General features: G+C 36.2%; 1 protein-coding gene across 2 annotated transcripts in view; it reads right to left on the reverse strand.

Moving 5' to 3' along the window:
• Window positions 1-5,179: 5,179 nt before the first annotated feature.
• LOC108232136 (metabotropic glutamate receptor 4) overlaps window positions 5,180-21,670 on the reverse strand; it is a 215,851-nt gene continuing 199,360 nt past the window's right edge. The window contains exons 9-11 of one of the 2 annotated variants that reach the window (XM_017409740.3): window positions 19,312-20,247; window positions 12,999-13,245; window positions 5,180-8,985 (exon numbers count right to left, since the gene is read on the reverse strand). In XM_017409740.3, coding sequence (XP_017265229.1) covers window positions 8,936-8,985; window positions 12,999-13,245; window positions 19,312-20,247 — 1,233 coding nt within the window. In that variant the 3' untranslated portion in view covers window positions 5,180-8,935. Of the gene's footprint in view, window positions 8,986-12,046; window positions 12,093-12,998; window positions 13,246-19,311; window positions 20,248-21,670 lie in introns of those variants that run through there. The other variant, XM_017409741.3, reaches the window with a different exon arrangement.

A 21,670-nucleotide genomic window follows, 5' to 3' on the forward strand; every position in this document is an offset into this window, starting at 1 on the left:
TAGCATAATGATTCAACTCTCAAGTGTTTGACCATTAAGACACATCAAACAATTCCTTCAGGTTTGCACAATAGTTTGACGATAATATCACAACCTTATCCTTGGTATGTGTTACAGTTGCAATCAAATCGATAGAAACAATCAACCACATTTAATACTTTTCTTCTGGCAAGAAAATAAAGTATTCAGTCACTAGTAAGAGCACCAGGGTAGAAATATTAAAGTGATATTTCAGTCGAAATATTAACTTTTTATTTCAGCATTATTTCTTAAATGATCTCTGGAGCGCTAGTTTTTATTTGCCCAATTGGGACTATTGAAGGGGTAGTATTATATCCTCTCAGGGGAAATATTCAGAGGAGGTGCTTTTTGGTCATTTGTGAAAAAATGATATAGAGAACAAATTCATTTCTTGGCTAATAAACCCCAGAAATCTACTTCAATCCAGAATCTCACCACTCAGTGTAAGAGCTTGAATAACCAGCGGGTTAGAGACGTTTCAGCAGTGCCGGCACATTTAATTCTAACAGTGTGAAGGCATTGTATTAAACACAGCACAGAGAAGGAAGCTTTGAGGTCTCACTTTCTAGAATTTCCTTTTCATCTGTACCATACTTTTCTGGTTATGTTCATACTGGTGTCTGCATATGCCCTCGCTTCCATCACACAAAGATTTCAAGCTGTAGGAGAATGACCCTGCTCACCCTTGCGATCATTTTACACTCTGAACACAACAGCCAGATCTAAAAATCTGTCATACTTTAAGTGCAAATGCTTTCTCTGCTAAGGACAGAGCCTCTTTCAGGTCTGGGAGAGAATTTATGTAGTAAATGAAAGTTTTCAGCATTGTGTGACCTTTTCTTGTGCTATATAAGAGCTTCCATTTTGTTTTATGAGGAAACTGAAATATAAATGCATCACCTGTTGATTGCAAAAGCCTTCTTAGTCAACATGCCTTCATCTTAAAAGCATTTCCTGATCCAGATCTAGATTAGCATAAACACAAATGGTATTAAATTTAGTAATTTTTCTAACTTTGTGGTAAGATTTCAGATTGTATTAGTTTTTAATAAACAAATGTATCAATTACATCACTTTCTTGGTTGGAGAAATAACTGATTATTTTTTTATTTATTTGCATATAAAATCAGAAAACTTAAAGTGTCTAACATCATGAAGTTTCTCACATATACTTTCTACAAAGAAACCAACGAAACCAGTTATCCTGTATTCTGCCAAAGCTAAAAATACAAATTATGTAAATAATGCACATAGTGATTTGTTTATTTTAAAACGAACGCCACAAATGGTGTTATTTCAGTTTTAAATGTTTCTGATGATACGTGGTTACCAGGCAGCATGGAGAAGTGCTAATATTTTTATTTGTTACAGGCCACTTCTTTCTCGAATAGTCTTGCATCATCAGCCCATGGGGGCCTTCTTGCTGTCACTGTGACACAGAACCTGCTTGACAAGTAAATCAGTTTCCTGTGGGGGGAATTTTCCCCGGCTAAGCTGTTCATCCTCAGTCTTGACAAATATGACAATATGCCACAGTGGAAATGATTCAGTGTATTTACAGATTACAAATAAGGCAGGATATGGCATTTCTGAAATAAAGTCGTGCCCTTTTCAATAAACATTTTTACTCAAGATCGTTTGTAGGTAGGAACAACCAGGTAATTATAGTGATCTGGTTATACATAGAACACCTTAAATGAGTGAAAGCACCAACATTGTAATAAGATACTGCTGGCAATTGCTTTTTCAGTCATCAGGAGACAAACTTTATAGTTCACTCAGAGTTGACACATTTTAGGGCATCATGATTACACTTTTTTGAAAGAGCACAGAAATCGACAATTTTGGAGTACACAAAGATGCCAAGAAAAAATTTGAAAATACAGAATGAAAAGGAAACCCTGTTGATCTCCTAAAGTTATCTAGGGTTATGATCTTACTTTTGATTTTCTCACATTTTGTTTCGTAGCACAGTTTGACCATTTGGCTGCTGGAAACACAAGTCAACAGAGTGGTTGGCAGCCCAAACTAAGGCTGTAAACATCAAATATTATAGCAGCTTAAGTGAAAGAATGGGTCCCAAACTTTTTAAAAGACTCGTTGTATCTTCTTAGTTACTGCTCTTGGCTTTTGCATTCAGGACAACAACATTTTTAGTAGTTCCCAGTTAAATAAAAATGTCTACAAACAATTTTCTTGTTTGCTAAAAGTCAGGTAAGTCAGTGAAAGAAAAAAAAAATCTGGAAATGGGAAATTTCATTCGTATTTTTTACAAGCTAAAGCCAATTTTTCATCTTCAGTTCATTAGGTGGATTGTGGTTATTCCATTTTTTAATTATTATACAGAAAGTAGAACATGAAGTGATCACAAGTGTTATGAAGATATTTAACAACACAACAAAATCCTGTTCTAACAGTGAGCCATAAAAAATGGCATAAAGAGGTAAAGAGATGGCAGTGCTGTGAGTCATGAAGGTTTCATTTCAAATCCAGGTTTTATTTCTGTGCAGGATTGTTGTTTTTCACTCGGCATCACCTTGAAGATCAGTTTGAATCCATTTGAGACACTATTGCCTCTCACTTTGTGTTTGCATTGATTTAGGCATAAACGTGGTGCAGCAAAAAAATGTGGTTTGACCTAAAACAGAGTATTTTATAGCTATAACTTTGCCTGTTGAAAAAGATGCTGAAGAGCACCTTGAGCAGTACAATGTGCTGCAAAGACTGGGTACACAAAAAGGAGAAAAGTTGTTTGAACTGTTTTCCTGCCTATCTCTTTGCCACTTGTTTAAGTTTTGTACAGTTAATTAAAAGTACTAATTAAGACCAGCATTTTCTGCAAGTGAAACTGGATGAAGAATTAAAGCTGAATTATCACCTTAAATACATGAAAAGTGGCATCTGGAGAGCTGTAATCATTAAGAGAGGTGCTTCTGTAATGTTTATGCAGGCTGGCACAAACTCAAAAACCAAGACTAAATGCACAGTAAATTTAGGACTCGCTTTTTCCTGAGTTCTTTTTTCATTAATCTTTTCATATTAGAGAGGGCAATATTATTGCTTGCAAAGCAAAAGAGTAACAAAATAAAAGTTTTGTCTGTACTGAACAAACAACTATCATTAGTTTTAAAGTCCTGGTTTTCTGTTTGGAACTTTACTTGCAGGAAATGCAAGTTGAAAAGAATGCACATTTCCTACCTGCATAGTCTCCTATTTATTAAAGAAAGGCTAATTATGTCTTACTGTAGATACTTCGCTAATTGTGCAGCTCAGTGGAGTCACTTACAGTACAGAACAGACGGTTAATGAGAGTACTTTATCAGTTATCACCCAGGTGGCATTTTCAGCCCCACTATAAATTCACTATAAAGATAGTTTCAGATCTACTTTTCATTTAGAGTGGCTCATAATTCTTTCAGCTTTTATAGATAGCATGATATATTCTCAATTTGCTAAAGGCTCATGCTGCAGGTGTATCTGACCATATTGATCCACCATTAAACCAAGGTTAAGGTTGTTGCTTGCCTGATCATGAGTAAAACCTACAGTAAAAGCCACATGCAGGATTGTAAATTTGCACTGTATTTAACTTGTGCAAGTCCTCTGTGACAGTTTCTGCATAGCTGAAGAGTAATGTGCTAAGATGCAAGCATACTGAGAGAAAAAAGTACCAGCTTATTGTTGAGATCATTCCCAAATTTTTAATATGGTTTTTCTAGTTACAGTGATATCCATTATTTTATTCAGCACGAGAACACCTGGCAAATCTCTGATTTTATGATTTAGTGGTAAGAAGTATTGATTTAAAAATCCAGATTTTTTTCTCATTGAAATACAGGTTTGAGCTTCAGGTCAAGTTTATATTGTATGTGGTCTGAATGTAGCTTTCCAGCTGTCATAATGGATGTGTTCATTTACACTTTACATAATTGCTGCATACAAAGTTAGAGCATTGATTACTCATAATGTATTTGTTAGGTACTGCATGCATACAATTAATCCAATGTTTATAATCTTGCCAGTAATTTAATTAGGCCTTTTTACTGGATGACAACCTCACTATAACTTAAAAATTCTGCCAGACTGCAAATGGTCTTTGTAGGGTCTTTGTGAGATCTTCAGGTGTATATTAAGAATGCAGTGAGCTACCCAGTGCTTGTGACAGAGTGATAGATTGGGGGGGGTTGAGCATGCACAAAACTTATATAGCAATGCTGCATGGTTTGTTATCATGGTAGTAGGCTGAGTCCTGGGTGGAGCATGGTGGCAGTGTATGTTTTCTCCAAAAGCTTAATTGTTCCCCAACAACTGCACTCCCTTATATCCTGTTATTGATGGTGGATCATAAATCATTTGAACTCAAAACACTTAAACTGTGTGTACAACTGTGCCTGTTCCAAAATGTCCACTTGAGTTCTTGTTGCCTTCATTTCCATCACAAATCCCACTTTTAAGTCAAATCAAGCAATCCAGGCTTTCTTTTAAAACTTTCCCAGGTCAGAAACGTGTCTCGATAAGTATCAGGAAAAGGGAGTTCCGGTCTGATTTTATTGCCCTTAGTCCACATATTCTTCGGTAAGTAGCAAGTATGCTTGTTGAGACCAACAGCCTTTACTTTATGATGATATTCTTTTGTTATCTTCTCAATCCTTTGAGTAGTGGTAGCAACGATGTTGAATGTTTTGCCACCAGGGGTCAAGGGGGGTGGAGGGGAGTGGGTGGGCGTGCAAGCAGTCCCGTGGGGAATCATCACACATGTGGGTGCATGACCTCTATTTGAAGCAGAACTGGAAAAATATTTCCTTGACACAGAAACGAACAGGGAACAAAAGCATCTGGTGAATACTAAGATGTTTTCAGTGTCTTGGCTTCCTTTATACTGAAGGAGATTTTCCAAATGTGTGTGATCCAGCCATATTCTGCAGGTTATTGCACAGTGGGGTGTGAAGGGGTTCTTAGCTATTATGTAGTTTGTCTTTAATGACTTTTATAAAGCATATTTCCAAACTGTCTAACCTTATATATAGTCAATGTATAAATGGTTCTTTTATGGAATCCAGAATGCTGTTTAGGCCACAAGTTATAAGGGGGGCATCTTTTCCTTTTTGATCAGTAATGCAACACATGTCAAGAAGTGGCCACACAGTATTAACAAAACAGTCTTTTATTAGAAACATTTTGTATAAAAAAAAATGAACATGCTCAACACATTTAGATTTGTTTTTTTCATATAGATAATTCTTAAATATCCAGGCACTGTAACTTTTTTAATCTGTATTTTTTAAATAATTCAGTACATAAAGCAGACATGATCAATCCATTTTAATAACATACAATAACTTGCCGTTTAATTTCAGTCAGCACTTACATATTCTATGTTTTAACACACACTGTGTCGTAGAAAAATAAAAGGGGGTTGTGCCAAAATGAAGAAAGAGAAAAAAAAGCAATAAATTTATCATATTCACAAATACAAACAATCCCACAAACAATACTTGATCAAATGATGAGAAAACATTTGCGGCACCACCTCAGATTTGTTGAAGCTGAGAGAATCAGTGACTGAAACTATTAGTTATTTAGAATCCTCTGCAGTAGTTTTCCTTCTGGACATTGTGCCTTTCTCTCATATTGTGCTGATGACTTGTTATGGGTTCTGACATGCAACATACAAACTTTTGCATTGCTGAAGATAACATTTAATGAAACAAATTCCAGAATTACTATTTGTGACAAATACTTGAGACCAAAGACAGAAATGCGGTTTTCACATTAATATAAATTTTACAGCTTTGCTTTTGAATTGAGTTTGAACAGAATCAAGTAAAAAAGAGTAATGAGTTTGACACACATACGCAAAAAACAAAACAAAACAAAACAAAAAACAATGAAAATGAAAAGAATGGCAGGAGTGGTTCAGTGGGAACGAGGCACAGAATGAGGACATTGGCCCTTATTTATCAAGCAGGAAAATCATTTATCTAAAAATAAAATTCTGGCTATTATTTTAGTGGGATAAAAGTAAATCTGAAGCAGTTATCATCTGTAGGGATTTAAAGCAATTCGGACAGATTAATTTTAATTGTTAATTTTCAAAATAACATAAATTGTTCTGAAATGCAAACTGGTGACTCCCTCAGTTTTGGGTTTCCACTAGCTCCTGATAGATTCATCAATAACTAGGTATGTGCCTCAGTAAAAAGCAGTATTTGCTGACAGGAAAGTGGGGATGCAATCATCATCTCTAGGGCACTGTCTACACTACTCCAAATGTTGAACAAAAAGTCTTCTGCTGCATTTGCACTTCTCGCTCGAATTTCTTTTAAAATGCTTGCCATAGTGGAGATTCCTACTTTATTTCTGTCAACTCCTACAGGGTGATACTGTTTTTGCCCATGTCTCTTTGTGTGCACTTGTGTTTATTTTTTATGACATGTCGGCAAAACATCTTATGAACCAGTGGATGGATTTTAATGAAACCCTTGGGAAGTAGTCATTGGATGTACATCTACAGCTGATTTACTTTTGGAATCCCACCAATTCAAGATGGTCACCACAGGATATGGACTGGTACCCTTAACTGTCCCGTGGCCTTCAGGTCAAATTGACCTGAAGTTACAAGGGCTTCTCTACCTCTCTCTCTATCTCTCTCTTTTTTTGAAGGCTTCAGGAGGGTGATTTGATGGCAGCCATTTTAAGTTCAGCAGAGAAAATCCCTGATCGAAGACAACAGTTAATAATTTCCAATTCATCAAATGCTATAATTACAATTAAAATTGTTTTAAAAAGGTTGTAGGCATAGGATTCAGACTAGGGATCTGAAGATTAATCAATTAGTACTGTTTCACAGAGCATACTGTGGCGTGATGCGACTTCAACCATTATCCATTATTATCCAGCTTTTTTTGAGTTTCGAAGCTGAATGTGAGACATGATTGCAGGTTGTACTTCTAGGGAGAGCTGATGTGAGAGTTCAGCACTGGCTCTTGAGACCCCTATATTCTGTCTAAAATGTACATTTTTATTATTAAAAAATGAAGCTAATTGCTCACATTTTTCTACAGATCTCAAATTGATTGAAGATGTACTTATAATTCTGTTGGATGTAGAGAAAAGATTTTCTATTAATGGTAATTGTTTTTATTCAGAAATTTAAAGAAATAGATCTGTATGGCATGTAATTCTCTGTTATATTCATGGTGTCAAGCTTTATGAATGTATTGAACTTAAAGTGTAAGTTTTGCACCAAATGAAACACTACCCATTCACAACTATTTAATGCTATTCTAGTTATTCTTATTGTCTTATTCATCACACGTGGGGATGCTATATTATTATGTTTGCACAATACAAAAATGTCAAGGTCTTTTTTTCACCTTGAATATCAAAGTGTTTTATCAAAACCTGTCCTTCTGAATGTATATTGTTGCAACTGAAATACTCCACTGAGATATGAATGATGCATGTATTGCTAAATGCAAGGCAAAATTTTGCTCTGGGAGAAACAAATATAAAAAAGCTATAGGCCCTATCTACAGTTCTCTGGATATAAAAAAAGATTATCAGCTGCATTTGCACCTCTTGTCCACATGCAAACAAAGTTTTGGTGAGAAAAACAGAGACTTTCAAAAATGTTTTCCAAAACTAAAAATCTTTAAAACTTCATTTATGAGGGTAAACAGTAACTGTATCATAAAAATGTTTAGGAGAGCTTCTAACTGAGCTAAGAATGTTCTTTCTCTATGGTTTTATGTCATTTATGTAGTCATTTTTGCCACCTAGTGGGATAGTATGAGTATTTCAGTGTTTCTAGTAGAACCATGTGGCCAGAGAACTTTTCATAAATACAAAAAAAAAAGAAAAATCTGTTTGAAGGAGTGTAGACGGGGCTTTAGATAATATCCTAATTCTGTCATAAACGTTTATTGTTGCAGAAGTTGATTTCTAATGCCTAAAACCTGCCTAGCTTAACTAAAGCTTCAAAACATCCAAGATAAATAAGGACCAATCAATCTAGGTTATTGAAAATATGCATTGTTAGATTTCCAACTCCTTGTTGATTTGTATGAGGTGTAAAGTAGTGACATTTAATGGCAATTTGTGAGTAGTTTGGCTCTTTATGTGTTGTCTTTTTCCAGCCGAATGAAACCCAAGGGGTTCAAAATGACATCTTTAAGGTGAATGACAAACATGACAAATGTTGCATTACATAGACGTTGACAACACAGCACAGTACACGTGATGCTCCCGTAAAGCATGCTCTGGGACTGTACAGTAGGTTTGCCAAGAAGATGATCGTCACCATCATCATTATGAAGCATTTATAAAACAACCGGGATGCTTTCGTTTCACGTGTGGTTAGTTCATGACGGAATACCGAGTGTGCTGTAGTAAGGCATGTACAGTTTGAAGAGTACTGCAGCTTTCAACTCCACCAAGAACTGTAACCAAAAATATAATTACCATGATTCTACACTGGTTCAATTTGCCAACTGTATTTGACAAAAGAAAACACAACACTTACTCCCTGGTTTTGCTGAAATGAGATGATTCAGCCATAGAGAGAACTGAAATGGTGTGCTATACGCTTCAGAAGAAAATACATACTGTAGGATCCAGGTGGTCCACTCTCTTTGTCTGAAAACATCACTGGTCACTGCTCACTTGTGTCTCAAAAAGGGTGGGAAGAGGAAAATTACCTGTCCAAGCTTACTTCTCCCTTCTCTTTTTATTATTTTGGCATTCAAGCCTTATTCTCTTGAAAAAAAATGGCATCCTTTTAAAGTGAATAATTCCCTTTGTTTCCCCATCAGTCTTCTCTGTTGTAGCAGCTTGAAAAGGTCTCCAGTAAATCCCTCAAAACAGGTGACTCCTCTTGTGGCAGGCCTTTCCTCTCCCAAAGTTCCTCTCTGTCCTAGATGGCATGGTTACTGTAGCTTATGTATGTCTGCTTCGAGGCCAGCACTGTAAGTGAGGGTGGAGAAAGAAGCAAAGAGTCAAAAATGCAATAGGAGAGCCTCAAAGAGGCGTGAAAGGGTAATCTCTAAGAATCCACATTGTGGGAATACAGATTCATATGAGGCTCTATTTATAGATGACTTCATTAACCAAGCACAGGTGGAACTAATTGTGATACCACGGCGCTAATGCAAAAATGATATTTACACAAATATCCCCTGTCACTGTAGCTCATTAAAATAGAAATGTAAAAATTTGATGTGAAGCTGAAGATTTGAAATTTGTGTGAGTATATATTTTTTCTTATATATATATAATAATATAATATATATATAATTAATAATTAATCTTGTCATATAAACAACCACACTACAAAATAAAATAAGTAAAACAAACAAGGTGATACAGAGCTTGTCCTAAATGCTGCTTGCCTTGATAATCTTATGGTTTGCATTTCTTTTTTATCTTTTTTGTCCCTTTTCGCTCTTCAGTTTGTTTGCAATTTGAGGAGTTTTTTAATCCAAATTATTTATTTATTTTTGGTTTCTGAAGTAAAAATACAAATAATTTATATATTAGAAACTGCTTATGCGACTCAGTTAAACATCTTCTGTGGTATGGATTAACACTTATCTATTCGGGTTCAAAATGTGTTCAATAAATGAACAGCCTTCCCAAAAAATACTTGGGTATTTGGTCAAATGTTAGAGGCATAAACTTTTTTAAATAAAATTTCTGTGGAAGGGGAAATCAATAATGACTTCAGAAAAATATCCAAAACCCAAATAGGAAATTTTGCCTTTCAAGCTGTTTGATATTAGTTTCATAAAAACGAGATACTGCAATCTGCAAAATACTTACGAATACAATTTAATATATGTTATTTAGTACAATGTTGACAATCTAATTATTCATTTATTTTTATCAAAGTAAATATTACCTTTATGCCAAAAATAGGGATTTAAAAGGTTCTTTCTAATTTGAAGCTCAAACTCTATAAAGCAGCAAATTCTTTGATTTTAAACTCAATAAACTGATCTATCTGTCTGTCTTATAGTGTACAGTAAGATTACAGACAATTCCACAACCTATTATTATGAACTTTGACTGCGATGCAGTTGCAGTCAAAGTTACTTGCACACACTGACACCATTGTCAATGTCGGTATGTGTAATTTCTATATCAGCATTCACAAAGTAAGTGTTTTTCACACCGTTAATATTCTGCATTTATCTAAAGTGCATAATAATGAGGCACCAAGCAGATCAGAGAAGTGACGTTAAATTCAACAGCCATTCAAATGCAAGTCTTTATATCACATGCAAAGACCTGAAAGTTCTCTGTGCACCAAGCAAAGCATGCAGCAGTCAGTGTATCTGCATTTTTAATGATAAAATTATTCTGGTATAATAATAATGATTAAAGGCCTAGCATTTCTTAAATTAATCTACATCACCCATTGCCTTTCATGGCAGAGTTTTAAACTAAGATCCTTTTTACTCACATTGTGAGATCTCTTGAGACTTGTTAGTGCTCGGAGTATGTGTTAAGGATGACTCTCAGCTACTTCCCCACCAAATTTAGCTGAATATCTGTAAAAGTTTTATTCATTTTTATCCATGTTAACTAGTTGTAGATGCTTCTTTGTTTCTTTAAAAATTGTCCAGTGGTTCATAAAACATTTTGGCTAACAAACATGGTTGACTTCAACAGTTAATGCTAAGGTTTTAGGAAAAATATTATGCAATGTGTAGCATTCGGACTATGTATTGAGGATGAATCTCAACTACTACCACACCAAATTTTAGCTCAATATCTGTAAAATTGGTTGAGCTATAGCCATTTTTGTGTTTTCTAAGATTATTTTGCTGAGGCAGCCATCATGACTTTAATTAGTTGTAGATGTATATCCAATGATTTTTATTAAAATCTGTCCACTGGTTTGGTTAATGACATATTGTTACTACAGCAGACATACAAACATGCTGACATGGGCAAAAACATCATCGCCCTTTCACCCTTGGTAGTAGGTGATAAATAAAAAGATATTATCTGATTGGGTATTGTTGAATTTGTTCACTGAAAACTCTAATTTTGACACTATTTTTGTATTCATTTAACATCAGTTGTCATTTGAACAAAAACAGGAAGCAGACCACACTGACCATAACAAACTCAAATAGTATCATACATACTCTACCCACAGTATTTGTGTGTCATGCTGAAGTGCACACGTTTTATGTGCAAGTGTCAGCGAGTGTGTCATATTTTGAAATAAAACTGTCCTCAGTGAGCATGCTCAGTGGTGGTAATCACACTACCAATCTACCAATCTGCCCACAGCAGCATTGGCTGATTGAATATGTCACAGGGGGATGAATAGGAATCAGAAGGCAGCAGAAAATCCAGAGCTCTGCCTAAAGTGTTGTGGCGGAGAGATGTTTCTTTTTTTTTTTTTTTTGTAAACACTTCTGTATTTTGTCAGTGCCATATTGGATGTGGAAATGGGGGGTGGTATTCTTGCCATTTCATCGAAAGCGTCTCTTCCCAGAGAAGCATTGATAAATGAACCTTATTTGAATATTTATGTGCTGCGAGGCCAAGATAAAGAATAGATGGTCCAGAAAGAATTGGAGCTGGCAGACCCATCTGTCTTCTCCTGTTCATTCTTATTGTTGTTGTTGTCTCATTACCACAAATTCCTCTTTTTTTGTCAACAGGGAAACAAATTACAAGGGACACATGGCTATTGCTTGTCTCGTACACTCAGGCAGAGTGGTGTCATCTTCCCACATTAACAGCCTTCGCAGTGCAGATTGGCCAATTTTAAGCACCATCCACAAATATTGTCCCTCCACCGTAATGTGTGTTGGTCAAGGGTGGATATTTGAGCATGTGATTACTGCCTTGTGTCATTCAGGGTGCTGCATTTCTCACAGTCAGGATGCTTTGTGAGTTGCATTGACAGGCAAAGGTGTTATAGGAGGTGAACATCAGAGGAAATTAACAGAAAAAAAAATGTGGTTATGGATAATAAAAGGGCAAAGTCATAGTCTGATTCAGTTACCTGGGAGTCTAAAGCCCCTCACAAGGCTCCCTTCCCTCAACACAGTCTGACACATAAGCACAAAAAGCATTTGTTAGATTTGGAGTTCAAACTAGGAGGTGAGAATCACTGCCAGTAAAATGGGCTCTATAATTGGATAAGATGGAACAACTCTATTCTGAGACACACACATACACACACAAAGAGACACCACTTTGTAGTTCTAATACGCGTCGCTGTATACAGTTCAACTTGTCAGAATATAAAATCAAACCCTTCAGTCATCACACCATATGGGCCTGCTTGATTGGATTTGAGCTTGCCCCCACATTGAGACTGCCTACTCATACACATTATCTTTGGGATTGAAATATCCTCTTCTTTCTGCTTTTTCAAATCAGAACATTGTGGGCACACTGTCACGCCTCTTGTTTCACAAATCCAGTGACAGCTTGGGAGAATAAAACTTTTTTGTTGTTTTGTGTACCCAGAAACAGAACCGAAAAATAAGAAAAGGGCTACTTTCTGCTTTTTATTATTATTTATTCATTTATTTATTTTTGTATTTCTAAAATGATTATGTGGAGCATTGTGTATCATATATGAAAGTAATACATATTGCAGTAGCTTGACTTTGCACTGATCAGGTCAATCTAAACACCTCCTCTGTCACGTGGTCCTGTATGTCATTTGATACACATCTTATAGAAAAATAAGCCCATAATTTAACTCTGTTCAGCTGGCATTAAAGCAAAGGCTCGGGTTCTTCCTTTAATTAAACACTTGGATATCACTTTCTAATTTCCTGTGCTGGCTGCGTGAAATAATTAATTATGTTCATCTAAAACAACCACATTATGTTCAAAGAGACACATGAATTCTCTAACATCTATATTGGTGCAAAGAACACATCACAGCTTAAAATTAGCTCTTTTTTTATTCTTCTTGTTGTAAAGAGAGGTTGGCTACAGACCTTGTGTTTCCAGACTTTCACAGAGTTCAGACTTGGCCTCTCCATTTGGCCTCAGGCCTCCTTTGGGGTTGAACTTGTTGGACATTGTGGCTGCAGTGACCACAGCTTTGAGGCTGCGCTTGCGTTTGGGCACGTTCTGTTCCGGATGGAACAGAACCACGTAGACCTTAGGCATGTAGAGCATTCCCAGAGAGACGGATGCACTGAGGCTGACAGAGATGGTCAGGGTTGTAGTCTGGATGTACATCTGAGGAACAGAAAGAGGAGACTAAAGGTAATCATTTGTTAAAGAGGCCCCGATGGACATTGATGTTCTAGATTTTAGAGACTAAACTGAGCGCACATTACTGATGATTTCATTTATACGATCCTATTCAGATGTTTGTCTAACATGGAAAATCTTTTTCCAATGCAATTATGTATGTTGGGCACACATCCTATGACTTAAGTTATAATCATGCAAGAGTTCTTCTACACAGATCACACATCTTGTGTAAAAAACACATTTTGAACAGCACACAGTTTTCACATATAAAGCGGTTGATAATACAGTATAAAGTATCTTCAATCCATCAGTTTTGAAAAGAAGATAAAGAAATGTTCCCCCTGACTTGCCTTCTCTCTGAAGCTGATAAACACTAGGGGGTGAATGTACATGGAAACACAGACCTTCTTCATAGAAACTGGCTAAAGGTTTTGTCTGATGTTAGATTTGCATTCATCACAAGAGACTTCAGTTGACATGGAAACAGCTAAAAAGGGCTCCAAACCACATGTCAGCAGTGATACATGATGTTTCCTTACATGCAGTTATAACAGGTGTTATTATATTAGAGCAGGGTTTGTAGATGTGCTATTACTGATCGGCAGTGGCTGACTCAAAGCTATACTTTGTCTACTGTGATTTTGTTGCCTCATGTTAGCTACTAATGTTTTTAGCAGACTATGTAATTGGATTATTTTTGTAAAGCATCACATTTTGAAGGGAAAACTAACAGAAATGTATTTCTATTAACTAGGGACAATGAGCAACAAAGAGGATTCCTTTGTCTGACCCACAAACAACAAACAAAAAATGCAACATAGATTTGTGATGCCAACTACTTGAAGCTTACAATTACTGCTAAAAGGCTTTATAAATCTGTATATTGACAAGACAAACAATCTCAACACTTATTATACTATTTTATCTCTAGGTCTAACAGTATTATTGAGTCACAGTTCAGTACATACCTCTGTTTTAGGGTTCTAAGGTAGCAGATTATGTTCAGAAAGGTAGGATTTGTCGAATGTTAACTTCATTATAAAATTAAAACAATAAAAAATGTCATATTATACTGTTGGGTTCAGCTAGTTTGAACTGTAAACAATGTCTACAGGAAACATAAACTCCAAACTTACAGGTATTTCTCTTTGGTTAGGAAAATATTCCTAAATCACTCAATGTGTGCTAGTGCAGAATTATGATGTTTGATATCAAGGATATCAAATAAATGCCCAAATGGCTTTCTATAAAATGCTTCAAATGGTGCAATTTGTGGCCTATTTGGCTTCCATACTTGCACCACTTTTCTTTCACCACTGCTGCTGATCACAAAACTTCTCCATACAGCTCATACGAAACAGGCTTCAAGCTTTTGTGTGTCATTGGACCAACCATTCATTTTTTACTTTGAATAGTGTTTTTCTACTCCTTTTGTGTCATGGCAGTTAGAAAAAAGGCATTAAAAATGCGTGTCTGCTTTCAGATGGGAGAGCTCACCTGTGACTGATGTAATCTTTGTCTGGTTCCCTGTACCCATCACAGCCATCAATACTGTGGTGTTCGGTACAAATGCAAGCACTGTTACACCCCTAATGACTTTTGTTTTTATCTTTTCAAATATTTAAAACAAGAATATACACTTAGCAACAAGTTTTAATGTTGTTGTTGTTTGGTTCGGTTTTTTGTCATTTTAAGACACTCTTTTTGATGTTTCACAACCCACTGTGGGATCCTACACTCAACTTTGGGAACCACTCATCCTGTATGTTGATGTAAAAAAAAGCAAATTCTTTTGAGAAGCCATTCAAAAAATGAGCCTCCTAAGTCCATGTTAGGTTAGAAAAAAGAAATGTGTCAGTGGAAGATGGAAGTGATAAAGCCCTGTATTCGATCATACTTCAAACAGCACATGAGCCTCTTTTGGTGATAGAGGGCGAGTGTTGTAATCTCCTGAGAAGATTACACTTGCCCTGGGGTGAGTTCGGAACAATATTGCTAGCCCTCTGGAGTACAGAGTGGAGTCAGTCGCTGAGGGGAGCCCAGACCCTTGTCCACCTTCATCGGCCTTGCTGACATAAATTTTTCCTGACATGCTGAAATGATGGCCATAGTGCTTCTTTGGCACACTGAAGAAAAAGATGGAGCATCAAAAACCATTATAAACTTTGTTGAATGAGCCATTGCTTCTTTTGACATTCCTCATTCAGGAAAACCTGTCTTTTCTGAACAAGGAATGTCTTACATGCATTAATCATCTTTTCAACACTTTTGCAGTCCATAACTGCCTGGCTTTAATGTTCTATATTGCTGACCTTTAAGCAGATTATTAAAAAAGTTCCTGAATGTAGGAATGTATTTTGTGAGTTCCAAACATTAGGACATTGCTGTGGCAGTTTCTGCAGTACTTCATTGTAGCATACAATTTTGGTGTGTGTACATTACAAGTCAAGTTTGAAGCAAACATTTTGACTGGTGGTGTTATTATACATTAGATACATTTAGTTTATCAGTACACAGCACAAGAGACATTGCAGTACTGAAATAAAATAAAAATTTAAATCCTCTCACAATTTTAATCATTAATAAGTTTTAGATAAGTAGTTTCAAAACCAAGATAACATTTTTCAAGAAGCCAAAAAGACAAAGTAGGTGGAGTTATTAGTTTCCAGGAATATTTTGTGTCATAAAGAAATAAAGAAAGAATTAGTCTAAATTTTGGCGTTACAAGCTGACACCTCTTAATATACAGCTTTCAAAAATTTCAGTTATTGTAAAACTAAATAAAGTTACTAAAAGATACATTTCCAAAATGAAAAATATTAAAACTATGAAAACATGATGATTTGTTCTATTAAAAAATGGCATTTTTTCCATAATTACATAGTTGTTGGAATTATACTACATGATAACAATGAACGTAGCATTCGGTAATCACTACTGTTCCCTTTATCAGACCGTCTGCTGATGGTGAGTTGCAGTTTTTTTATTCAGTCCAGAAAGAATATGTACCTTGTGCTTATTATCAGTGTCATAAAACAATATACTTGCAATGGTTTAGAAACAGCTTTAGTAAGACATGTCTATAACCATCCATCCATCCAACCATCCATTTTTTGTATTAGCTTAATCCCACCCAGGTTTACGGGGAGCTGGTGCCTATCTCCAGCAGCCATTAGGGGGAAAGGCAGTGTAACAGAAAAAACCCAAAAGGATCAAATTTTTGCAATTTAAAAACTAAAACAACTTCAAATATTTTGCCTCCTGAAAGTCAGTGTTCTTTCTGCGCCATATTTGTTTTTATTTTTAACTGTTAACTGTTTAAAAAAAGTGATAGTTTCTTATGTTTTATTTTAAAGTGCTACCAATCCCAAATAGCTAGGAGAAATTAAAAATGCACACAAAACAAAAACTCAGGACTCAAGAGGTTATTGCTGTTTGAAAATATCCATCCATCCATTTTCTATACTGGATTTCTATACTGGATATACTGTGCAGGATCACAGGTGATTTTCTCCAGCAGCCACTGTGTGAGAGGCAGGGTATAACCTGAACAGGTTTCATGTCCATCACAGGAGTACTTAGAGACAAATAACCATTGGCAATCCCATTCAAGTCTAACAACAATTTAAAGTTACCAATTAACCTAACTTGCATGGTTTTGGTCTGGAGAAAATCCATGTGTGTGTGTGTGTGTGTGTGAGCTCTTCACAGACAGGTCTCAGGCAGAAGGCAAACTTCGACCTTCTTGCTGCTGTGTGAGAATATAATAACTAATATTTTTAAACAGCAATATAATTGCAGTAGGCAGTCACTTTGTTGTTATTTTCTCAAACAAACAATGTTTGTTTTGGTCTGCGTCACATGCTTTGAGGTTACTTTATGTATCCCACCACTAAATAGTCAAATGTAACTTGGAATCCTGCTGGTCTATTCCCAAAACAACAAAGTGAGCAAATAATGGAGACTATGTGTTTTTTTCTGATATAAGAAGATTTTTGCATGAACAAGATTATATAGTGGAAGAAATGTTAGTTTGAGAGATGGAACTACTGGCAGACACAGTTCATCAGTGTTAAGAAGCAGCCGCCACACAATGACAAATGAAAATCAAACAACTGTGTAATACTAAAGTAAGACTGAAAATGAGTATTTAACATGACAGTCACTTGAACTAATAGGAACATTTTGAGTTTGAACTGTTTTAGAAGTTGAATATTTGCTCTTCTTTTGCCCCTGCTGTAAGATTCATATGAATACCTGTATTCAAATCCCTCTGAGAATTCATTCTTGCTCTTCAAACAAAGATAATACTGAATGCTGTCTGCTGTAGTCAAGACTTATAAATACACTACACAACTCCGTGTCAAAAAAACTGAACTACACCTTTAACATGTTATGTATATTTTAAGAGGCAAATATTTATATACTTTTGTGTGTATAAACAAAAAATATCATATATAAAAGAAGAAACAACATTTTCTGATTTGTTAGATTAAAATCTGCCTTGCCCTGTTGTTCATAAATGCCACTTAATGTGTGAAAAAAGTGCAAATGCCTACATCTGTCCCTGCAGGTTTCTATCACTTCACTTCCACAATAAGTCAACGTGAGCTCATCCAAAACATTCTTTTTGCCACACTTTCATTTGTGTTGCTGACAGTCTAATGGTTGCTATTAAGTTTGTTTTTGTGCAGAGCTCGTCCTGATGCTTCTAGTGCGATCGTAATTTGACTTTTCTTCTCCCTGCTTTTAAACGTACGTCTGTGTTGCACGACCTCAAAATTAGCACTTGTAGGAGGTAATTTCTGATTCACTTTCAACTGACAACAACATCAACAGCTACAGTAATTTTACCCTACTTCACAAACATGCATTATCTATGTCTGCCTGCAAGAATACGCAGTGATTGCCGACTCAGTATTCCCACTCAGTGAAGTTAAATCAAACACAGCATTGGAACACAAGTAAAGAAACCATATTTAGGCAAACTTGAGATGAATGGCTTATCCTCACAAGCCGAGTCTAAAAGCCTTGTAATCCCCTCGGTGAGCACAAAAAGCCCATCAGCTTATGACAAATCATAGCGGCATCCACAAACACAAATGGCTGATACTATAGAAAAATCATAATTTAAGTGGCCGTTTTCTGTACAGTTAGGCACACAGATTTGAGATTTTTTTTAATTACAAGCCTAGCGTTTTCTTTGAGGAATGCATAATACCCCCCGTCTTTTGCTAGCGTTTTAAACTAAGATCATCTCATGTTGAGAAATGATAGAGCTAAAGCTGTTTTGGCCAAACCTTAAAAATAAATGTTATGCCCAATCTCATTTAATATAGCAAGACCTTAAGTGATTTGCTAGCGCTCAGATTATGTGTTAGAGATGACTCTCAGCTACTCCTACAATATTGTTTATCTTTATATCTGTAAAATTTACAATTGTAACCATTTTGTATGCCTTTTTCTTTTCAGTGATGGGTGACAAAACATAAGTTAAATCCATTATGGTAAAGCACATTGAATTAATTTTATTTCCTGTGAATTCAAAAATACTGACATCTGTGGAGAAACTCAAACAACTGTAAGAATGAGGCAAATTCGTTTATTTTGCCTTCATCAGAATTAAAATAGCAGGTGGTGAGAGCAGCTGTGTTGTTTGGTTTGAAGACAGTGGGATGGACAAAAAGACAGGAGACAGAGCTGGAAGTGGCAGAGCAGAAGATGTTGAGGTTCTCCTTAGGAGGGACAAGGATGAACAGGATTAGGAATGAGGTCATCAGAGGTACAGCACAGGTTGAACAACTGGGTAAGATAAAGTTAGAGAGGCCACAGTGGGTATATTGGAAGAAGGATGTTAGAGATGCAGCTACCAGGAAAAGGACATAGAGGAGACATATGGATGCAATTAGAGAGGACATGGAGGTAGTTGGAGTGAGGACAGAGGACACAGAGGACAGAGTTAGATGGAGGAGGATGACTCACTGTGGTGACCCCTGGAAAGAGAACAGCTGAAAAAAAAGAAGACGTGACTTCAAGTAGAATATTTACCTTTTCTGCTGATTGTGAGGTCCCAAAGAAGATAGGGATGAAGGCTAGCCATACGATGCAGGTGGTGTACATGGTGAAGCCAATGGGCTTGGCCTCGTTGAACGTCTCTGGAACTCCTCTGGTTTTAATGGCATAAACTGTGCAGGTGACCATCAGCAGCATGCTATAACCCAGCAGACAGATCAGAGACAAGTCGGAGATGTCACATTTCAGGACGCCTCGGGCCATTTCTGGATTAGCTGTACGCTGGTCCTCATAGTCGATAATGGCTTGTGACGGATCCACACCAAACCAGATGCACACTCCAAGCAGCTGCACTGAAATCAGACTGAATGTGATGACTAACTGGGAGGCAGGCGAGATAAATCGAGGGGCACTGACTGACATTTTGCCTTGCTCAAAAATCCTGTAGATTCGATTTGTCTTGGTGAGAAGCGCTGCGTAGCTTATACTCATGCCCAGGCCAAGGAAAATCCTTCGCAGGGAGCACACGACCACATCAGGAGTCGAGATCATGAGGAATGTTGTGGCGTAGCACAGAAAGATACCTGTTAGCAGCACATAGCTCAGTTCTCTACCTGACGCCTTAACAATGGGCGTGTCATTGTAGCGTACAAAGGTAGCAACCACCAGCAGAGTGGCTATGATTCCAAAGACAGCAATTAGAACAGGGATGACTGCCCATGGAGAGCTCCACTCCAGCTTCACAATGGGAATGGGAACACATTCAGTGTGATTTTCATTGGGCCGCAAATCATAGCGGCACATCTTGCAGGTGTAAGTATCTGCCTGATACTGGTAACCATCACAGTTCTCACAGTGCCAACAACATGGAATTCCCTTCACTATCTTCTTACGCTGGCCGGGGCGACAGGGTTGGCTGCAGATAGAGGAGGGGACTTCCTGTGTTCCACCAGGCCACTGCATCTCACTGATCTGAAGGGAAAAATTTACAACCAGAGAGGATATTTCAGGAGCGACAAAAAAGGTTTCAGCCTTATCTTTTCCAGCGTTTCTTGTGCTTTAAGTGTAATTTCATAGCCCTGAAATATGTAGGTATAGTGATAACATATAGGTCTACAAAACAAATGACCTAAAGCTCAATAAGCTGCATGAAAAGCTTTTGTGGGAACATTCAAAGCACCGGAGCAGCCACTACTTTATGAAAATGATGTATCACTTCAAATACTCTTTACTTCTATACCCACTGTTCCTGGGCATTTTACACAATTTGATTTGTGTTCTAATCTAAATTAAATATTCTTAAAAAAAAAGTTTGGTTTAGAGTAAGATTTATTAAACCTTTAGGGTTAATCATTACAAGAATATTGACCCAACAAACTAAATTAATTGTTTTTCTGGTTAGAGAATAAATAGCATACTGCGTGATACATGAGGACAACAAATCAGCTAACCCAGTCAATAAGGAAAGAAGTGGATGATAGAATGATAAAAATAATAATAATAATAATAATACTAACGTAGGCAAAATTGTTACCATGTTTTTGGTCAAGTTATATTGTGAAACTTTTGAGTTCAAGCTCAATAGGAAAGTGGACTTTCTTTTTAGATGTTGCCCTTAATTTGAGGAAAGAGTTGCACTACCTAGTACTAGAGGGTGAACACAATATGATGCAATATTGCTTGTCTGTGTTGCAATTTTATATTATAACTTGTATTATTATAAATTAAAATAACTCCAACTACTGTATGCAGTACATACATGATGTCCTTCTGTTTAATATATTTACAAAACATGTTTCTTGCATAATTATACTGACTGGAGGTTGGTTTAAGAATTGCTCTTATTTTGGTAAAGCATACACATTAGTTGATGTAGTACCTTTGAAAATCAAAATTTTAATTCAAATATTTTAGCCACAAAACTAATGATTTGCACCATCCTGATTTTTTTTTTTCATTATCTTTACAAATCTCTTTGACTGCCTAAAATATCTGCCTGTTTAGGTTGGACTGTTGCTCTTTAAAGAAAGACATAAGAAAGATGAAGTTTTTATTAAGGGTGATAAATTATGCGAAAATGCATGTATTAAGCTTTTAAATGTGCCCCAAAAGATCCTTTAAGTGTTATATATAATATAGTGGGTGCAAGTTTAGAAGGTGCTTTAACACAGCCGGTGAAAATTAAATTTACCTGTAACTGTAAAGTATTTTATTACTTTGATTTTATTCCAAAGGAATGAAGATATATTGCAGGTATTTCTTTCTAACTTGCTCATAATTTCAATCAGATAAGTTTTATTGTTTTTTTTGTCTATGTTGTTTTTGTCCAAATGAGTTTAACAAAATTCTGAATTGTTTTACTTTGTTTTTTGTCTTTTTTTTTTTGTATTTCAAA

This window comes from Kryptolebias marmoratus, linkage group LG8, assembly GCF_001649575.2.
Source record: "Kryptolebias marmoratus isolate JLee-2015 linkage group LG8, ASM164957v2, whole genome shotgun sequence".
NCBI classification, from domain to species: Eukaryota; Metazoa; Chordata; class Actinopteri; order Cyprinodontiformes; family Rivulidae; genus Kryptolebias; species Kryptolebias marmoratus.